Source organism: Egretta garzetta, unplaced genomic scaffold, assembly GCF_000687185.1.
Source record: "Egretta garzetta isolate BGI_Z169 unplaced genomic scaffold, ASM68718v1 scaffold744, whole genome shotgun sequence".
In the NCBI taxonomy this organism is placed as follows: domain Eukaryota; kingdom Metazoa; phylum Chordata; class Aves; order Pelecaniformes; family Ardeidae; genus Egretta; species Egretta garzetta.
The window spans coordinates 338,968-354,718 of record NW_009259482.1 but is presented as its reverse complement, the minus strand read 5'-3'; the positions used below and the strand labels follow the sequence as shown (position 1 = coordinate 354,718).

Sequence of the window (15,751 nt, the reverse complement as noted above, 5' to 3'; positions counted from 1 at the left end):
AGGCTCTAACCCAGGCAGCTGAGCAGTTCACATGGTTTTGCCAATGCAGTAACTAGCTTCCCACACAGTAACTTATTCACGTAGTCATACATCCTGAAAATTCAGTCACCTCAGAGCAGTAGAAAACGTCAGGCTCTTACTCAGTGTCTCAAATACTGAATGCAGTATCTGAAAAATGTAACTGGATAGAAGACAGCGCTAGTAAATTAATAATTTATAGAAAAATAATTGCAAGTTGAATAATTTGGATTGAACTAAAAATATTGCTTCTTATGTCAATATTGCTTCCTTCTCAATTTCAACAGGGCCTTCCTATTCACCAGGAAAAAGCTACAGTGTTTAACACTGGCTGAAAATAGCAAGATGACAGTGACGTTCAACAGCACGGAGGCAGTTCTTTATGAGAAGAAAAGTATGTATCTAGTAAGGTGGTACACATTTTCACGGTAAGCCTATTTTAACTGCATCCTTGCATTCTCTGCTGCAGTGCTGGAGCAAAGCACTGCAGGTGGTGGCAGTTGCAGTGAGGTGGGCCTGCACCCATTAACACCTGGGCTGAACCTGCCAGACAATTTCACATGTAGCATCAAGGGTCCTTGTGTTTGAACTTATATTTCATTCTTTTACGCATGTGTTATTGGGACCAGGCAGAATAAACATACTCCGAAGCAAAAATTATGTATTTCTCTGCGCTTTCAGTATTTGCAGTCCTCTTCTTCATGGAGCTAGTGGAGTCCTTGTTCATACAAATTTTCAAGACTACAGGATTAGCTACTTCAACATACCCACTGCTCTAATTTTCTGTGTAATAACTGAGTCAATAATTACGTGACTGAAGTATTGTACTGACTTATAATTGTTGGGGTTTTAAATTATAATCAAATATGCATGTCTTTTAAGGTGTTTTGTTTATGTTTAATTCTTGTGGTATGCCAGGCTGAGACAAGTGGCTTGGTTTAAGATTATTTTTTTTATTTAATGAATTTATGCTTTTCTAAGTTTTGAATAGATGCTACACAGCTGGAAAAATAAGTATTTTTTAACTAGACTATCTTCCTAATTTTTGTGGGAACATAGATAATGCAGTCACAAACACTAACTTCAATGAGTCTTCTGGGAAAAAGAAAGCTGCTATTACTAACTGGACATTTCTTGTAAGAACATTTCAGTTTGTTTGAAAAGACGGTTATTTTCAGTATCTTTACAGTTCTGAAGCATTTGAAACATACACAGAGAACTGAAACCTCATGAACAATCATGGTGCAGGTCCCCTTTGCCATGTCAAAGTTTTAAAGAGAAAGCAGTTCATGTCCGAATTCCCAGCAGTATAAATGGATACAGTTCTGCTGCATTCATTAACTTCTGCTGAATATCTGTCCCAAACATAACGAAAAGCTAGAATGTTAACATTTCAACAGCTACATCCTAATTCTCCTGCTACTAGACTGGATAATGTGTTGCCAGGTTCACAGCACCGGGTGCAACTCAGTTTGTAACAGCTATCTTAAGTAAGTACCATCTTAACCTCCAGCTGATTACCAGCCAGTGATATTTTGTTCTTATGGTGCAATATATGTTCCTTCATGCCTCCTTTCTATGCTAATGGAAGGGGATTTTCTCACCAGTTTTCCCAAACTTGCAGTTTATGTTTAGTTCAGATGGATTACTAAAGCCTTAAAAGCTAGAATTTGAAGCATACTGCTTGATTCTTGAGTGTTATTATGGTCATATTCCTCCCTGTTTTAAAAGGCAAAACCACCATTACAGTTGTTTTGATCAAAAGGCTTTAGCTCTACAGTCATGTCCTCCCCCGCCCCAGTGACTGACCTTGGACAGTAGGTCATCGATACCAAATCCCTTCATGTGGAATATTTTTCTTCTTTCTCTATTTTATCCTTGTGCTAACAGTGGTGGTTCTTTGAAACTACCCAACACATATACCCAAGCTTAAGGCAGTTGGATACGAGCAGGAACAAAAAAGCATCTGCCTTACAGACTCTTCATTTTCATCTAATGAGTTGTCAGGCATCATTTGTTCATCATCCATCATTCTTATGATCTACAGCAATTTGGGGACTGCCCATCTCATCCTCATGTCCTATCACCTTCTGCGCTCTAGGAGACCCACCTTTGACACCTGGGACACACACTGCCTCCCTTGGCTATGCCATTCAACTCCTGTGCTGCCGCAATGGAACACACTAACTCTGGGAGTTTTAGTAGGTAAACTGTGTAAATGGCAGCTTGGTTACATTTCAGGCCAGGAAACTGGTTCCTTTTTTTTTTTTTTTTCAGGGGACAGTTTTACTGTGCCCGTTTTATCAGAGGATGCAGAGTCATCTTCCTTCTATTTTTCACTAGCAGGGATACAAGACAATCTTGTTCCTTCTGAAACTCACACACTGTGATGACAGTAACTATTGCAAGGTGTCCAAACAAGGCTCCACTTTTCCTATCAGATTGGTCTCCTGTTCTTGCTCTAACATCTCCATTTTGTATCTGAGGGCTCAGGGGGATTCTTATTGTGCAAAGAAACTGCTGGAAGGGGAAATGAGGATCACTCTCCCCAATAACTGGAGATTTTTCAGTGTCAGATGCAATAAAAGCATCATCAACATGCTTTGCATTCTCATAGAATCATAGAATCATTAAGGTTGGAAAAGACTTCCAAGATCATCAAGTCCAACCATCAACCCAACACCACCGTGCCCACTAAACCATTTCCTGAAGTGCCACATCTACATGTTCTGCATCTACACATCTACACCCCCAGAGATGGTGACTCCATCACCGTTCTGGGCAGCCTGTTCCAATGCTTGGCCATCCTTTCAGTAAAGAAATTTTTCCTAATATCCAATTAAGACCCCCCTGACACAACTGGAGGCCATTTCCTCTTGTCCTATCGCTTGTTACTTGGGAGTAGAGACCAACACCCTCCTTGCTACAGCCTCTTTTAAGGCAGTTGTAGAGAGTGGCAAGACTCCTCTTCTCCAGACTAATGGAGTTCCCTCAGTGTCTCCTCATAAAACTTGTGTTCCAGACCCTTCACCAGCTTCATTGCCCTTCTCTGGACACGCTCCAGCAACTCCATGTCTTTCTTGTAGTGAGGGGCCCAAAACCAAACACAGTATTTGAGGTGCAGCTTCGCCAGGGCCAAGTACAGGGGAACAATCACTTCCCTACTCCTGCTGGTCACACTATTCCTGACAGAAGCCAGGATGCTGTTGGCCTTTTTGAATTAACACTGCCGGCTCATATTCAGCCATCTGTCAGCCAGTACCCCCAGGTCTTTTTCCACTGGGAGTTTTCCAGCCACTCTTCCCCAAGCCTGTAGCGTTGCATGGGGTTGTTGTGACCCAAGTGCAGGACCTAGCACTTGGCCTTGTTGAACCTCATATAACTGGCCGTAGCCCATTGATCCAGCCTGCCCAGATCCCTCTGCAGAGCCTTCCTACCCTCAAGCAGATCAACACTCCCATCCAGCTTAGTGTCATCTGCAAACTTACTGAGGGTGCACTCAATACCCTCATCCAGATCCCACTAGAAAGTACCTGGGAGTCTGAAGATAAGAGGAATCAAAGGTGTGTGGGGCGCTTATGTGACAAGCATATTCTGATAAATAAAAATTCTCTGGTTTGAAGGAATAGTTGCATAATATCCATACTGTGAGTGTGCTTATGAACAATAAATTTCAAAGAATCTCCAGCTGTTGGTGAAAGGCCTTCCTTTTTATGCCAGTAGTATAGCAATATAAACATGCATTTTATACATGTCAAAACCAATTGCAACTTGCTATATCTGTTTTCTTAACTTGATTTTATTAGCTTTATAAAAATGCTTCAGGAATTTTCCTCTGTAGTTGCCTAGCAGTTGCTAACTAATTTGTTTTAAAATACCTCTCTCTTTGCATGCACAACAGGTTCAAAACATGAGTAAAGCATGGTTCATCACCTTATGTCTGCAGATTCTCAATTTCAAGAGATGCAGTGTTGTAATGCCATTGAATTAACAAAACCAATTCCATTTCAGTTTACCTTCTACAGTGTAAAAAAGGGATTGGGATGGACTACAGAGGAATGGAAGCCAAAACTCGAAGGGGTATTCCGTGCCAGAAGTGGGCAGGAAAAACACCTCACAACCCAAAGTATGGCCTTATTTATATTTGTCTTCATGTTGTTTTGAACCTTTTCCAAGCTTCCCAGACTTCATGTGTGTAGACAGATTTATAGTGCATGTTATCAAAGCCAGTTATCAGATGACTTAAAAACAATCTGAGCTTCATCTGTCCTGTTACTTTTGACTCTACTGGCAGAGAACTGCAGTGATCTGGGTAAGGGAAGGGTACATTGTCAGCTAGAGAAGTTTTGTCGAAATGCTGGGCCTCTTAAGAAGTTGAAATACTCCCTCTATCAATGCATGATGAAAATTTTGCTATTGGTGACAGTGAGGCCATGATTTCTCTCTTCTGTATGAGGAAAAAAAATAAGTAGTATCTGTCCAGCTCTATGACCTCCTGCCTGCCATCCAGAGACAGTCAAGAAGAAACATCTAGCAAAGTATCTTAGTGCCTAAGGGACCTGCCGAGACAGTTTTCCCAGGTCTGGCTTCCACTGGCCTCACTGAAGCAAGTGTGGAAGCAGAGGGGTTTTTTTTATTTTCTCTGATCTATGTTGGAGTTTTATCTGTTTAAAAAGGGTTTTTTTGTTGTTATTCTGATGAAACATGGATGTGCTTGTTTCAATTTTTTGCTTAAAAGCCATTTAGTCTTCTCTGGGAGGATTGCTATAGGAAGAAACCTAGGGTCACTTGCTTCAAAATCTCTTCAAATTAGGATCCAGTTGTGTTTGGTGAATAGTCTCTAGAAATACTCCACTTTTAAAGTAGCTGCATCAAGAAAAATACATGACAGAGCTACAGGCCATAGTGAGCTGACTGAATCAGCCAGATGCAAGTATTAAAGAAAATAATTGTCCTTTGAGACTGTCATAGTCCTTACAGGCTGTAAGCTCACTCATCACTGGCAACTGGGACATAGGGAGAAGCTACTAATAATGGTAGTTACAGGATGTTTTTCAGATTTCAGTTATGCGTTACAATGGGAAACCTGTTTGTCTCATTTTTACTGTGAATGAATAGAGTCCACAGCTGCCTGAGCAAGTTGGACATTTCCCTTCTGCTCCACTAAATTACTGGAATTAAAATGTAATTTTGATACTATTACAGGTATACACCTGAAAAATACCCCAATGCAGGGTTGGATGAAAACTACTGCAGAAATCCTGATGGGGATGAAAGTGGACCCTGGTGTTACACAATGGATCCTGCTACCAGATTTGATTACTGTAACATCCCAGAGTGTGAGGGCCAGGTCCTGTACACTGGAGAAGGTATATTTATTTTTCAGAGAAGGAGTGCTTGAGTAGGTAATATTATTCCTGCTATTTGTTCTTGTTTTATTATTGCAAATTGGTTTCAACTGTGAATTTAGATAAAGCTGGAACTTAAGAAGTTCCCAACACAAAGGTTGTTTTCCTAATTGGCTCCAGTTATCAAAGTAATTTTGTAAATATATAGGAACTGAAATTTTTTAATAATTTGTTGATATTGTCCTGCTCTTACCGCTAGCAATTTGTTTAATCGTAACAAGAGTAAAGATTGACCCAAGTGCTGTGTTACATACAGAACTCCCATTGCTATCAGTACATACAGATGTGTGACAATGTCCTCCCTCCAAATGGCACGTACCCCTAAAGTTTTATTCAACTGGCTAGGCTGTCATGCATGGTGTTCTGGATTCCTTTCATCATTAGATGGAACAAAACCCTCTTTTCTTTTCAGTGTAGTGTTCCATGAATAGATCAGGATCAGAATTCACGGGCTGGTGCGAACCTTGCTATGTTTTCCATTCTGCCTAGGCCCTACAGCAGAGTGCATGCAGTGTAATGGTGAAGACTACCATGGAGAAGTTTCCAGAACAGAGTCTGGGCTTGAGTGCCAGCGCTGGGATGCCCAAAAGCCTCATATGCATGCATTTATCCTGAAACAGTGAGTCAGGCTCAGCGCTGAATTCATCCCCCAGTGCCTGGGAGACCCTACCTGCAGACACCCTACATGCTACAGCTGGCCGTAGCTGACTCACAAGCTTCTCTTTCATTTTCAATGTGCAGCTTTCCAGAGAAGGATCTGAAGATGAATTATTGCCGTAATCCTGATGGTGAACCTTGGCCCTGGTGTTTCACTACCAGCCCAACTAAACGCTGGGAATATTGCAACATTCCTCGCTGCAGTGAGTCTAATTTCCTGAGAGCACTCCATAGGGTAGCTCTTCTCATTAAAATGATGCAGGAGGGGGAAAGACAAGAAATCACAGCTCTGAGTAATGTGAAGAAATCCTTGTGAACCAGGGAAAGTGCACATTGATAAGCAGAATCACTCACTAAATTTCTGTTACATAAAATCATGTAAGGTCAGTGAGGGTGCAGGTGTCACAAAGTGCAGTAATGCCAGAGATGTTATAGAAACCCTAATTTGTCTTCAACCACCTTACTTTTCAATTTACCTGAGAGGCAGGGAATTCAGGTTAAATCAGGTGGTGGTTTTCAACTGACCTGCTATCTCATGGAAAACACCTAAACCACCATGTGGCCATACTGTGATATCTTACCGGGGTCTGGCCAGCACAGACCCCACTGCCTTTTTCTTAGCAAGGGATGAATGCTGAGAAACAAGTTCAGGCCCCAGGAGAAAAACTTGCCTTATCAGTGAGCTAGCTTAATTCATTAAGTTGAGCACACTTAAATCTGGACATTTCCAAAGCACTGAATAATGAGGTTAGCATTGCCGTTTGTAGAACTGAACCGCACTTTGAGAAAAAAATTTGTGGTTTTATCTCTAGAACTTGCTTTCTCGTGCATCTGTACTTGCCAGTGTTCTAAGCAGCAGCACGTGTTTGCTAGATGCAGTTCACCTCTGCATGCTCAGTTGCAGGAAGAATGGCTATTTATAGACTTCTGAATGGTAAAGTAAATGGTGAAAGTTACCATAGAATCTCCACTTTGTGCTTAAAACTTAAAGAAAGTTTATGGAACAGACCAACCTTTTAGACCCATACTTGTCTCCTCAGGAAATTCCATATACAAAGTATATTTAATAGGTATGCACTGTAGATTCATTTTCTCTCTGCCCTCTTCAGGTTCTGTGCCTCTGATCGTTACTCTTATTTTCTTTGCTGTTCCCCACATGCCAAACCAACTCACTTTCTTTCACTCCTCCTCCTGCCCGACTTTCCCAATTCACTGACTCCATAGACTCAGCTCTGAAGGCTATTTTGCTTTCTCTTACAATTTCTTCTTGGCCCTTATCCTTTCTGCCCTTCCACCCTACCTGTGTGTATTAAATTAATGTGCTCCCTTCATCCCACTTGTTTTTACTAGACTACTTATAGCTTTTCCAGCCCTGCTTGTAGGGGACTGCAGGCACAAAGTCTGGCTCAACCCAGCAAAGTTATTTACTGACTGCTGTAAAGGGGTAGACACAGGGCATCTGTCTGGCAGCCCGACTGCTTGTGAAAATGCACACTTTGGTTTTGCCATGGTTTTCAACCAATGTCACCTCTGCTGAAAGAAAAAAAATGCATGTTCCACACTACAGAAAACAGAGGGGGGTTTAGTATATTTGAAAGCACTATCTAGCTGTGTTTTTTCTTTTATTTCCCTTTTTTGTTTGTTTTTTTTTTAAATCCTGTTACAGCTACACACCCACCAGTCTCTGGCCTGGGCTCCCAGTGTCTTTCGGGGAAAGGAGAAGACTATCGAGGCAGGATAGCCATCACCGAATCGGGGAATGCCTGCCAACACTGGAACATACAGTTTCCTCACAAACATGGCTGGATTCCTGACAGATATCCCTGCAAGTATGCTGTGCCTTGTCATTTTAACAAATACGAAAGAACATAATTACTCCTTATAGATCAAGATGCAGAGGCAAGAGTAGCACAGGTTTTCTGCAGCTATGCTGATAGGTTGTTTTCTTGCCTTTTGTCAGCTCTCATTAGTTCTGTTCAGGTCTTGCTCTTAATTTTTTTCAGCATTCCTTTTTTTACCAGCTACTTTATTCTCATGTACTTGTCTCATCCGTCTCCTCCACATTCCACTGCAGAGCTATAACTATTTACTACTTTTAAGTTAAAAATCCCCTGGCTGTGTTTTGGCACACTTTCAATGCATTACTCTTCTGAAGAGCAATGCTCCAAGGTCCAAGATGCTCCAATACATCCTTGTGCCCCAAGGTCAGAGGAGCTGGGTTTGCAGAGCATTATCAATGGGCAAAGGTAGCTGGGGCTGACCGGGCTTTTAACTTGGTACTTTGGTTCTGTAGGTTGTGAAATGGATCCTGCAAGTTTTCCTGGGCATGTGAAACCCTGTCCATTATGACAGGGCAGAGAGCAGTGTGCACCAATGGTCATATGCCCATGCTCCCAGGATGAGTCTGTGCCATCCAGCCTTGCCTGGTTCTTACTGTAACTGGCTTGTGTCTTAAAGTCAGCTTTTACTACTGTATCTTGGCCTCAAATAACAAAAGCAGAAAGTGTAAGAATTGGAAAAGTTCTTCACATATCATCAGCATTTAGACTGTAAATTCGAAGGCTGTTGATTAGTCCCAAAATAGTGGTGCATGAGGTAATCTCCAAAAAGAATAAATGTAACCACCTAGTTGTGTTCTGCATGCAGTAGTTGTTAATAGTCTTGCACACAACTCTTCTTGATTCCTATGAGTAGTTTAAAGCCACGGTTTCTGTTTCAGGGGCTTAGAGGAAAACTACTGTAGAAACCCAGATGGAGAGAAGAGGCCGTGGTGCTATACCATCAACAGCAGCGTTCGGTGGGAATATTGTGCAATTCCCCGCTGTGATGGGACGGAACAAGGGTTTGCTGGTATGACTAGTGAAGTGTACTTAAGAGAAGGACTTTAAAGCAGTGAATGACTTATTGTTTCTCATTGTAAATGTGTAAAATCTTTTTTCAGTCACTTTGTCATTGTTGATAATGTGTTTTTTCTGCTTGGCATGTTATAAAACCTGCCAAATATTGGGCTTTCAATGGTTAAGGAAACGCAGTGACGGATTTAAATCACCAGCTGACCCAAGAGAAGAAATGCAGGATGAAAGATGTTTATTTTTTTATATTCCCTTTTTTTCACCAAAGGTAGGGCACTAAAAAGCAAGCTAACTGAAAAATGAAAAATAATTTTAAAGGGATAAAAAAGTGCTTAAAAGGAAGCTCTCACCGGCTGCTGTCTGTATAAATGAGTCACTTCTTTTTATCATCCTGTGTGTTTGATGCTTTCTTGTGCCTACTCAGTAAGAACACAAAATTATGATACAAAAGACCAGTCTCTGTTGTTTGCTGCAGATGTGCTTGTGCAGGTTCCCCCGTCAGAGGAGTGCTACCGAGGCAAAGGCCAGAGTTATCGTGGCACAACCTCCATCACTGTGTCAGGAAAGAAATGCCAGGCCTGGAACTCCATGTTCCCACACAGTCATGAAAAAACCCCAGACAGGTTCCCAAACGCGTAAGTTTATCTCAACTTCTCTTGCTTTATCTGACAATAACCATTGGTGATTGTATTTGCACAACTGTGCTTTAAAACACTGCCCAGGGAACCGATCTATAAAAGAGAATTTTTCCAAGACACATAAACATTTTCTGTTAGTCTCATTTTTAAAAACTGTGTTTACTTGTTATTTAAATTCTGAATAGAATACAGCTGTGTCCCTTTACTCTTAAATCTGAGCTTCTGTAACCAGCACCAAAAGACTTGTATCCAGAGTATGGGCATCTGCTGAAATATGCATCTGTTTATGAATTTGAGACCTTTGTTGTGGTCTTTCTACTTATTTCGTCTGCAAAACACACAGTCAGATATATTATGATTTGAACTACAATTTAAATGTTCTTTGTAGTTGGAATTGAGCACCCAGAATTGCAAACAATGAATTTTCCCCCTTCATTTGTCTTCTTCAGGCTAACAAAACTAGACCAGTGATGATTTAGAGCTAATTGCTAATGTGCCAGTTGTTTATAAGGATAGGAAAGCAACAAGATGACAACTGCTAGGAAATCCATCATTGCTTGGTGGTTTACAAGTATAAGAAAGAAGGTTGATACTTTTCTATGGTTTTGCCTTTTTTATGATGTCACATTTAAAAAAAAATTGAAATCAAGCTGTGAAAATGTAGAGTTAATGTGTTCTGGCATAGTTGAAAAAAAAGCATTTCAGATTTTATATTCCATGACTGTGCTGTGATTCAGGATGGGGAAATACTGCAACTCTGCAAATTATTGAAGAGAGGAATTCTATTTCCCCCTGCCCCAGCAAGCACAGGCATGGGAGTGCTCACACTGAATTCAGTAGAAGTAGGTTTTTGGGGGATGGAGGGCATCATTTCAATAAGTATTTGTCATTTTTCTGAATATGAGAAAGAACCCTTTGACACTTAACAATAAAAAATTTGTTAAAGCATAATTGCCTACCAACAGTATGGATCTTCCTGCATATTTATTACTAATTCACACAATTGTGTATGCTTATACATATGTACTTAGAAATTAAATTATTGGTATATCAGACATTTATTTAGCTACTCAGCACATCGACATATTACAGCCAGAAATTAAGCCAGTAGTTGTATTATGTTTCCTTCTGCATAAATGTATTCATGACTCTGATGTATATGTGAAATATAACTCTCCACTTGTATCACAGCCATAAATGTGTTTGTTGGTAATAGGATATCTGGCAAGAAGTAAAAAAATTAATAAATGTGTTTATCTCTGCATAGTACAGATCCACATCTTTTTAGCAAGATATTCCTATGAATACTTTCAGACTAATACAGCATGACTATTGTACTTATTTTTGCAGGGATCTGAGGGACAACTATTGTAGAAACCCAGATGGTGACAACAGCCCATGGTGTTTCACCACTGACCCCAGCGTGATATGGGAGTACTGCAATCTCAAGAAGTGTGACGATCACACACCAGAGCCTGCAAAGATGGCACCAAATGTTGGCCCAACTGCACCCACCACATCTGGTAACAGCCGGCTATAAGTGTCACTTCCTGTAGCATCTGTGGGTAAAGAAAACAGTAATCTATCAAAATTATTGTTGAGCAGTGCTACAATATTAAGTCACATCCCTCCTCCAGCTTTCAGATCACAGAATCACAGAATGGCAAGGGTTGGAAGGGACTTTGGGAGATCATCTAGTCCAACCCTCCTGCTCAAGCAGGTTCACCTAGAGCAGGCTGCACAGGACATCGTCCAGGCGGGCTTTGAATATCTCCGGAGAGGGAGACTCCACTCCCCTGGGCAGCCTGTTCCAGTCAAACAAAGTCTGTCACCCTCAAAGTAAAGAAGTTCTTCCTCATGTTCAGCTGAAACCTCCTATGTTTCAGTTTGTGCCCATTGCCCCTTGTCCTGTCGCTGAACACCTCTGAGAAGAGTCTGGCTCCGTCCTCATGATGTCCACCCTTAAGATATTTGTACGTGTTGATGAGATCCCCCCTGTGCTGTTGAATTTTGCAGCGAGTACTCTTTAGTCAGTTCATATCCTGTAGCCTGTATAATTTTTCAGTGCATTCTGTAGTATATCTTTTTCATTTAGGGGAACAAGAGGAAAACAGACAAAATTTTCAGTGCTTCTGTAGCTGTGTGCTCTTGAAATACGATCACAGTGAATGTTTTTGCTGGTGCCATTCTTTACGCTTTCAGGAGGTTGACCTTAGCTTGTTGTATTGTCCGTAGGCAAACAAGTTTTGCAAAATGTAGGCACCAAGAGAAACAGGTTTTTGCTCTGTCCTGCTTCATTTCTTCCTTAATTAATAGTCCATGTTGGTCAAATTGGTGTGACTTTTCTGAATGTATAGTAGAGCTTTCCAGGGATTACTGACTTTGCAAAGGAAGGTGGCAGGGTTGGATAAAAGACACGTTCCAAAATGGAGCTGTGTACTTGTACTGTCAGGCAGCAGGAGAAACTACCTGAAGCAATGGCCTTGGAAGCAACAACTACTCTCTCAGTGTAATGGGCTGCTAACTCTGAAATGTGCTTCTCTCATGGAAGGTGCTTACTGATAGCAACTTAGCAAAAATCTTGAAACCTTTTCCAGTATTTGCAATATGTTACAGAAAATGTTTGACCTGAAATTCCTTGAGATTTTTTGCAATTCTATCACTCTGTACATCCAGAAAGACATCTGTCTTAACAAACCAAGACATCACATCACAGGGTACATTTTTGTCTTTCTTTCTGCTATAGGCACTAGAGAGTGTGCAAGTCCTAAAGGTACTTAATCTGCCTCGTTTCTGCTTACCATCACCACATACAGCTTCAACAGCTAACAATAATTTCCTTTTTCTCTTTTTTTCACAGACTGCATTAATGGTAATGGTAAAGACTATCGCGGCACAGTAGCAAAAACTGGAAGGGGCAGGACTTGTCAAGAGTGGAGTTCTCAGAAACCTCATAGCCACAAATATTTCACTCCTGTGACTCATCCAAGAGCAGGGCTGGATAAAAATGTAAACAGCCGCTAATGCCATTGGTGTCATTGAACATTGCCTTCCTTCTCCATGACCCCTCCGTAAACACTTCATGTTCAGTCTTTATAAACCAGGTTAAGCATATCTGGAAGTTATCACGTTGATAGCCCTGACCTAGAATAGTGTTGAAGAGGCAAGGATGCATTTTGTATTACCTAGGATGTTGGTACTTCAAGCACAGAGATACACCATAGGGTTGATGCTGACAGGCAAGCAGTGCAGAAGAAATCATACAGCGCTTCCCTGATTTCTGCAAACCTCACAGTGATGCCTTTTGCTGTTTGTCACAAACTAAGCCAGCTTCTAGCAAATTCTCGGAGCTGCCCTAACTTGCTCTCACTGACTTTAGGGGAAGAAGGATTAGGCCAATGGTAAATGTTTTAGTGCAAAGCACTTAGTCATCCTATGTCAAACTTTACTTCTCACAAGGCCATAAAAAGAATTAGAACTAGGGTCACTCTCGGTGGATGAAGAAAATTATAGCAATTTTGTCACATTTTTCTAATTTCACCTAATGGTTTTGAGATACAGGAAAGAAAGAATTCTGTGATCAGTGGAAATAGAAAGCATTTAACATCCAGTGGGAAAGTAGTTCAGGGAAATAATTCAAAGTATTAGTTTAACACTTTTTTTAAAAACATGCACTTCTTCATTCTGTGGCTAACATTTGGAGTCTTCTTTCTCTGTTTTTATAATTATTACAGTATTGCAGGAATCCTGATGGAGATGTAAATGGTGTTTGGTGCTTCACAACAGACCCAGAAAAAAAATGGGAGCACTGTGAAATCCCACGCTGCTGTAATTATCCTTAAAGACTTTTCTGTCCTCCCTTTCTACAACTCGTTATGGTAGTTACAAAATGTTTTCAATCCAGCCATTAAAAAACTGCAGTAGGCAGCAGCTTTAGATTTGAATTTAGGTTTGTATGGAAGTTTGGCACAACCAGGCGCCTGTAACAGTCAGCCAAAGTTTAGATAACCCGGTGCCAAGAATCATCAGTGAGATGTCATAGATAACCTGTGTGCTCTTTATCATCAGTGAAGCTAAGCACTCAGAGTTGCTAGCTGAACTTGAAAGACCCAGTGAAGCAGTAAAGAGAGGTATTCCTTCCCTGGGCTCCTCAAGCACAGGAGAGGATTTCCTTGATGTTCATGCTAGGCTTTCCATGCTCTTTGTGGCAGGACTAATGCCTTGAGAACCTGCTCATGCACTTTTCCTGTTAGTTGGGAGCACCAGAAATGACATCCCTTGAAACCCTTTTCACCCTCTGCTGACTTAATTTTTATTATGATCTGGATGTTAAAATAGTCTGTCCCTAGATATTTTGCCTTTCTTTTGGTGTAGGGAGTGAATTTGGTCCTGGATATTTTATGCAGATTTCTATTTTGGGATAGTAATCAGTACAGTGAGCAGATGTAGCGTTTGCTGAAAAATTCAGCAGTGAAAGAGATTTTACCTTCTGTGGTGCCCTGGAAGTGGGCATCAATAACAGCTATAAGGTACTGGGAATGTTGCTTGGCACAGCTGACAGTCATCTCGTTCGCTTTGCTCTTCCCTTCCTTGCCTGCATTTTGACAGAATTTTTTTTTTTTTAATATATCTGGCAGAGATGTGGAAATTCTATTTCTTCTTCATCTCATGCATTATTTTTACTACAGTAACATCTAGAGGCCAGGTCCCTGCTCTGTTGGTCAATGTAGCAATACAAAATAGTGAAGAGTGGTCTCTCCAGCAGGAGTATGTGATATTCTTCATGCTGGCCACCTAATCATAGAATCATAGAATTGTATGTGTACCTCTAAGCAGCAATGCGTTATGACTGTGCACATTAATTTTGTCAACCAAACCTAAGAGCTGTGCAGGTAAAAAGAATAAGGAATGGTATACAATCAACACGTACCACAGCTGTAAAAACCTGCTCCCTGAAACTGCTGTGGTGGAGCTTCACTTTGAGATCTGATCTCTTTTCAAAACAGCCCTTGAATGCTAGATTTTAAAATTAAGGTGTAGGGGAACCTACCAAGGTCTCTTGCCTTTGATTACTTTATTAATTTTCTCATACCGGAACCAACAAACTTAACATCCATAGCACCATGTGCAGGTCTGAAAAGAGTTACTTGGGTCCTTACCAAGCACCTAAGACCAATCTGTTTTAAAAAGTTCAGAGAGATACGGGTTAACAAGAAAGTAGAGTGAGCAGTGTGAGGGCAAAATTGGAATGTTTTATGACAAGGGGACAGTGACTCAATTTTATTTATAATCTAGGGATATATTTGAACTCAACCAAGGTGTACACTGTAATGTTTTAAAGAATTTGGAAATTTTTATTATTGTATTGGCAATAAACTCTTCCACTTTCTTTAGCTCTCTTTTCCCTTCAGCTTCTTCTACTTTCTTTAGCTCTCTTTTCCTTTCAAATTCCCTACAGATTTTCTTTTGGGGGTGGGGATCGTTGAGTTTTACTTACATTATCTGACTACAACCAACTAGTTGACATAGTTAACAATTTTTTTCCAGGTAAATTAATATTTTGTCATCTCAAATGTGATACATTAGCCCCAGGTTTAAATGCTCGAGGTAATGGTAATATAATGGAGTCTAAAGGTTCTGTTTACCCTTAGTTTCTATTAACCAACATCAAGATTTCTCTTCTCATCTGATTGCACTGTGGATGGCATTACAGAACTACTTTAAAATTCTCCACTGTGGCTTTTTTTATTCCGTAGCTTCTTCTGAGCATGACTGTGGAAAAGCCCCCATGAGGCGTGAGAGAGCCTGTGAGCACTATAGCATGTGTGACGCATCTCCAGGGTCTTGGCCTTGGCACGTCAGTCTCAGGATGAGGTACTAGCATCCCAGACTCTACCACCATCCGTGAGCATCAGGGTTTCACAGGCAACAGGTGTTAGAAAGAGACTGACAGGAAACAATTCATATGCTTCTGGAGACTGGCCTTGGTTTCTATATAAAATGCCTTAGCTTGTAAAACAAACTTTTTTTTTTTTTAAATCATACTGTCCACAGATAACTACTTATTGGGTTGTTAATCCCCAACTCCCCACTCTCCCCTGAATCTCTAGAGGGCAAACTTGAACTGCAAACATTAAGTACACCTTTATTTACTGAAATGGGGAAGAAATAATTCCTG

At 40.8% G+C, this 15,751-nt stretch overlaps 1 protein-coding gene across 1 annotated transcript in view; it reads left to right on the top strand.

The window, feature by feature from the left end:
* LOC104124822 (plasminogen) overlaps positions 1-15,751 on the top strand; it is a 26,683-nt gene that overhangs the window by 2,749 nt on the left and 8,183 nt on the right. Inside the window, exons 3-14 of the mRNA XM_009637197.1 lie at positions 306-412; positions 4,030-4,144; positions 5,224-5,387; positions 5,916-6,045; positions 6,168-6,286; positions 7,750-7,912; positions 8,803-8,933; positions 9,411-9,570; positions 10,924-11,096; positions 12,434-12,582; positions 13,308-13,401; positions 15,330-15,447. Of these exons, the coding sequence (XP_009635492.1) occupies positions 306-412; positions 4,030-4,144; positions 5,224-5,387; positions 5,916-6,045; positions 6,168-6,286; positions 7,750-7,912; positions 8,803-8,933; positions 9,411-9,570; positions 10,924-11,096; positions 12,434-12,582; positions 13,308-13,401; positions 15,330-15,447 (1,623 nt within the window). The remainder of the gene's footprint in view (positions 1-305; positions 413-4,029; positions 4,145-5,223; positions 5,388-5,915; positions 6,046-6,167; positions 6,287-7,749; positions 7,913-8,802; positions 8,934-9,410; positions 9,571-10,923; positions 11,097-12,433; positions 12,583-13,307; positions 13,402-15,329; positions 15,448-15,751) is intronic.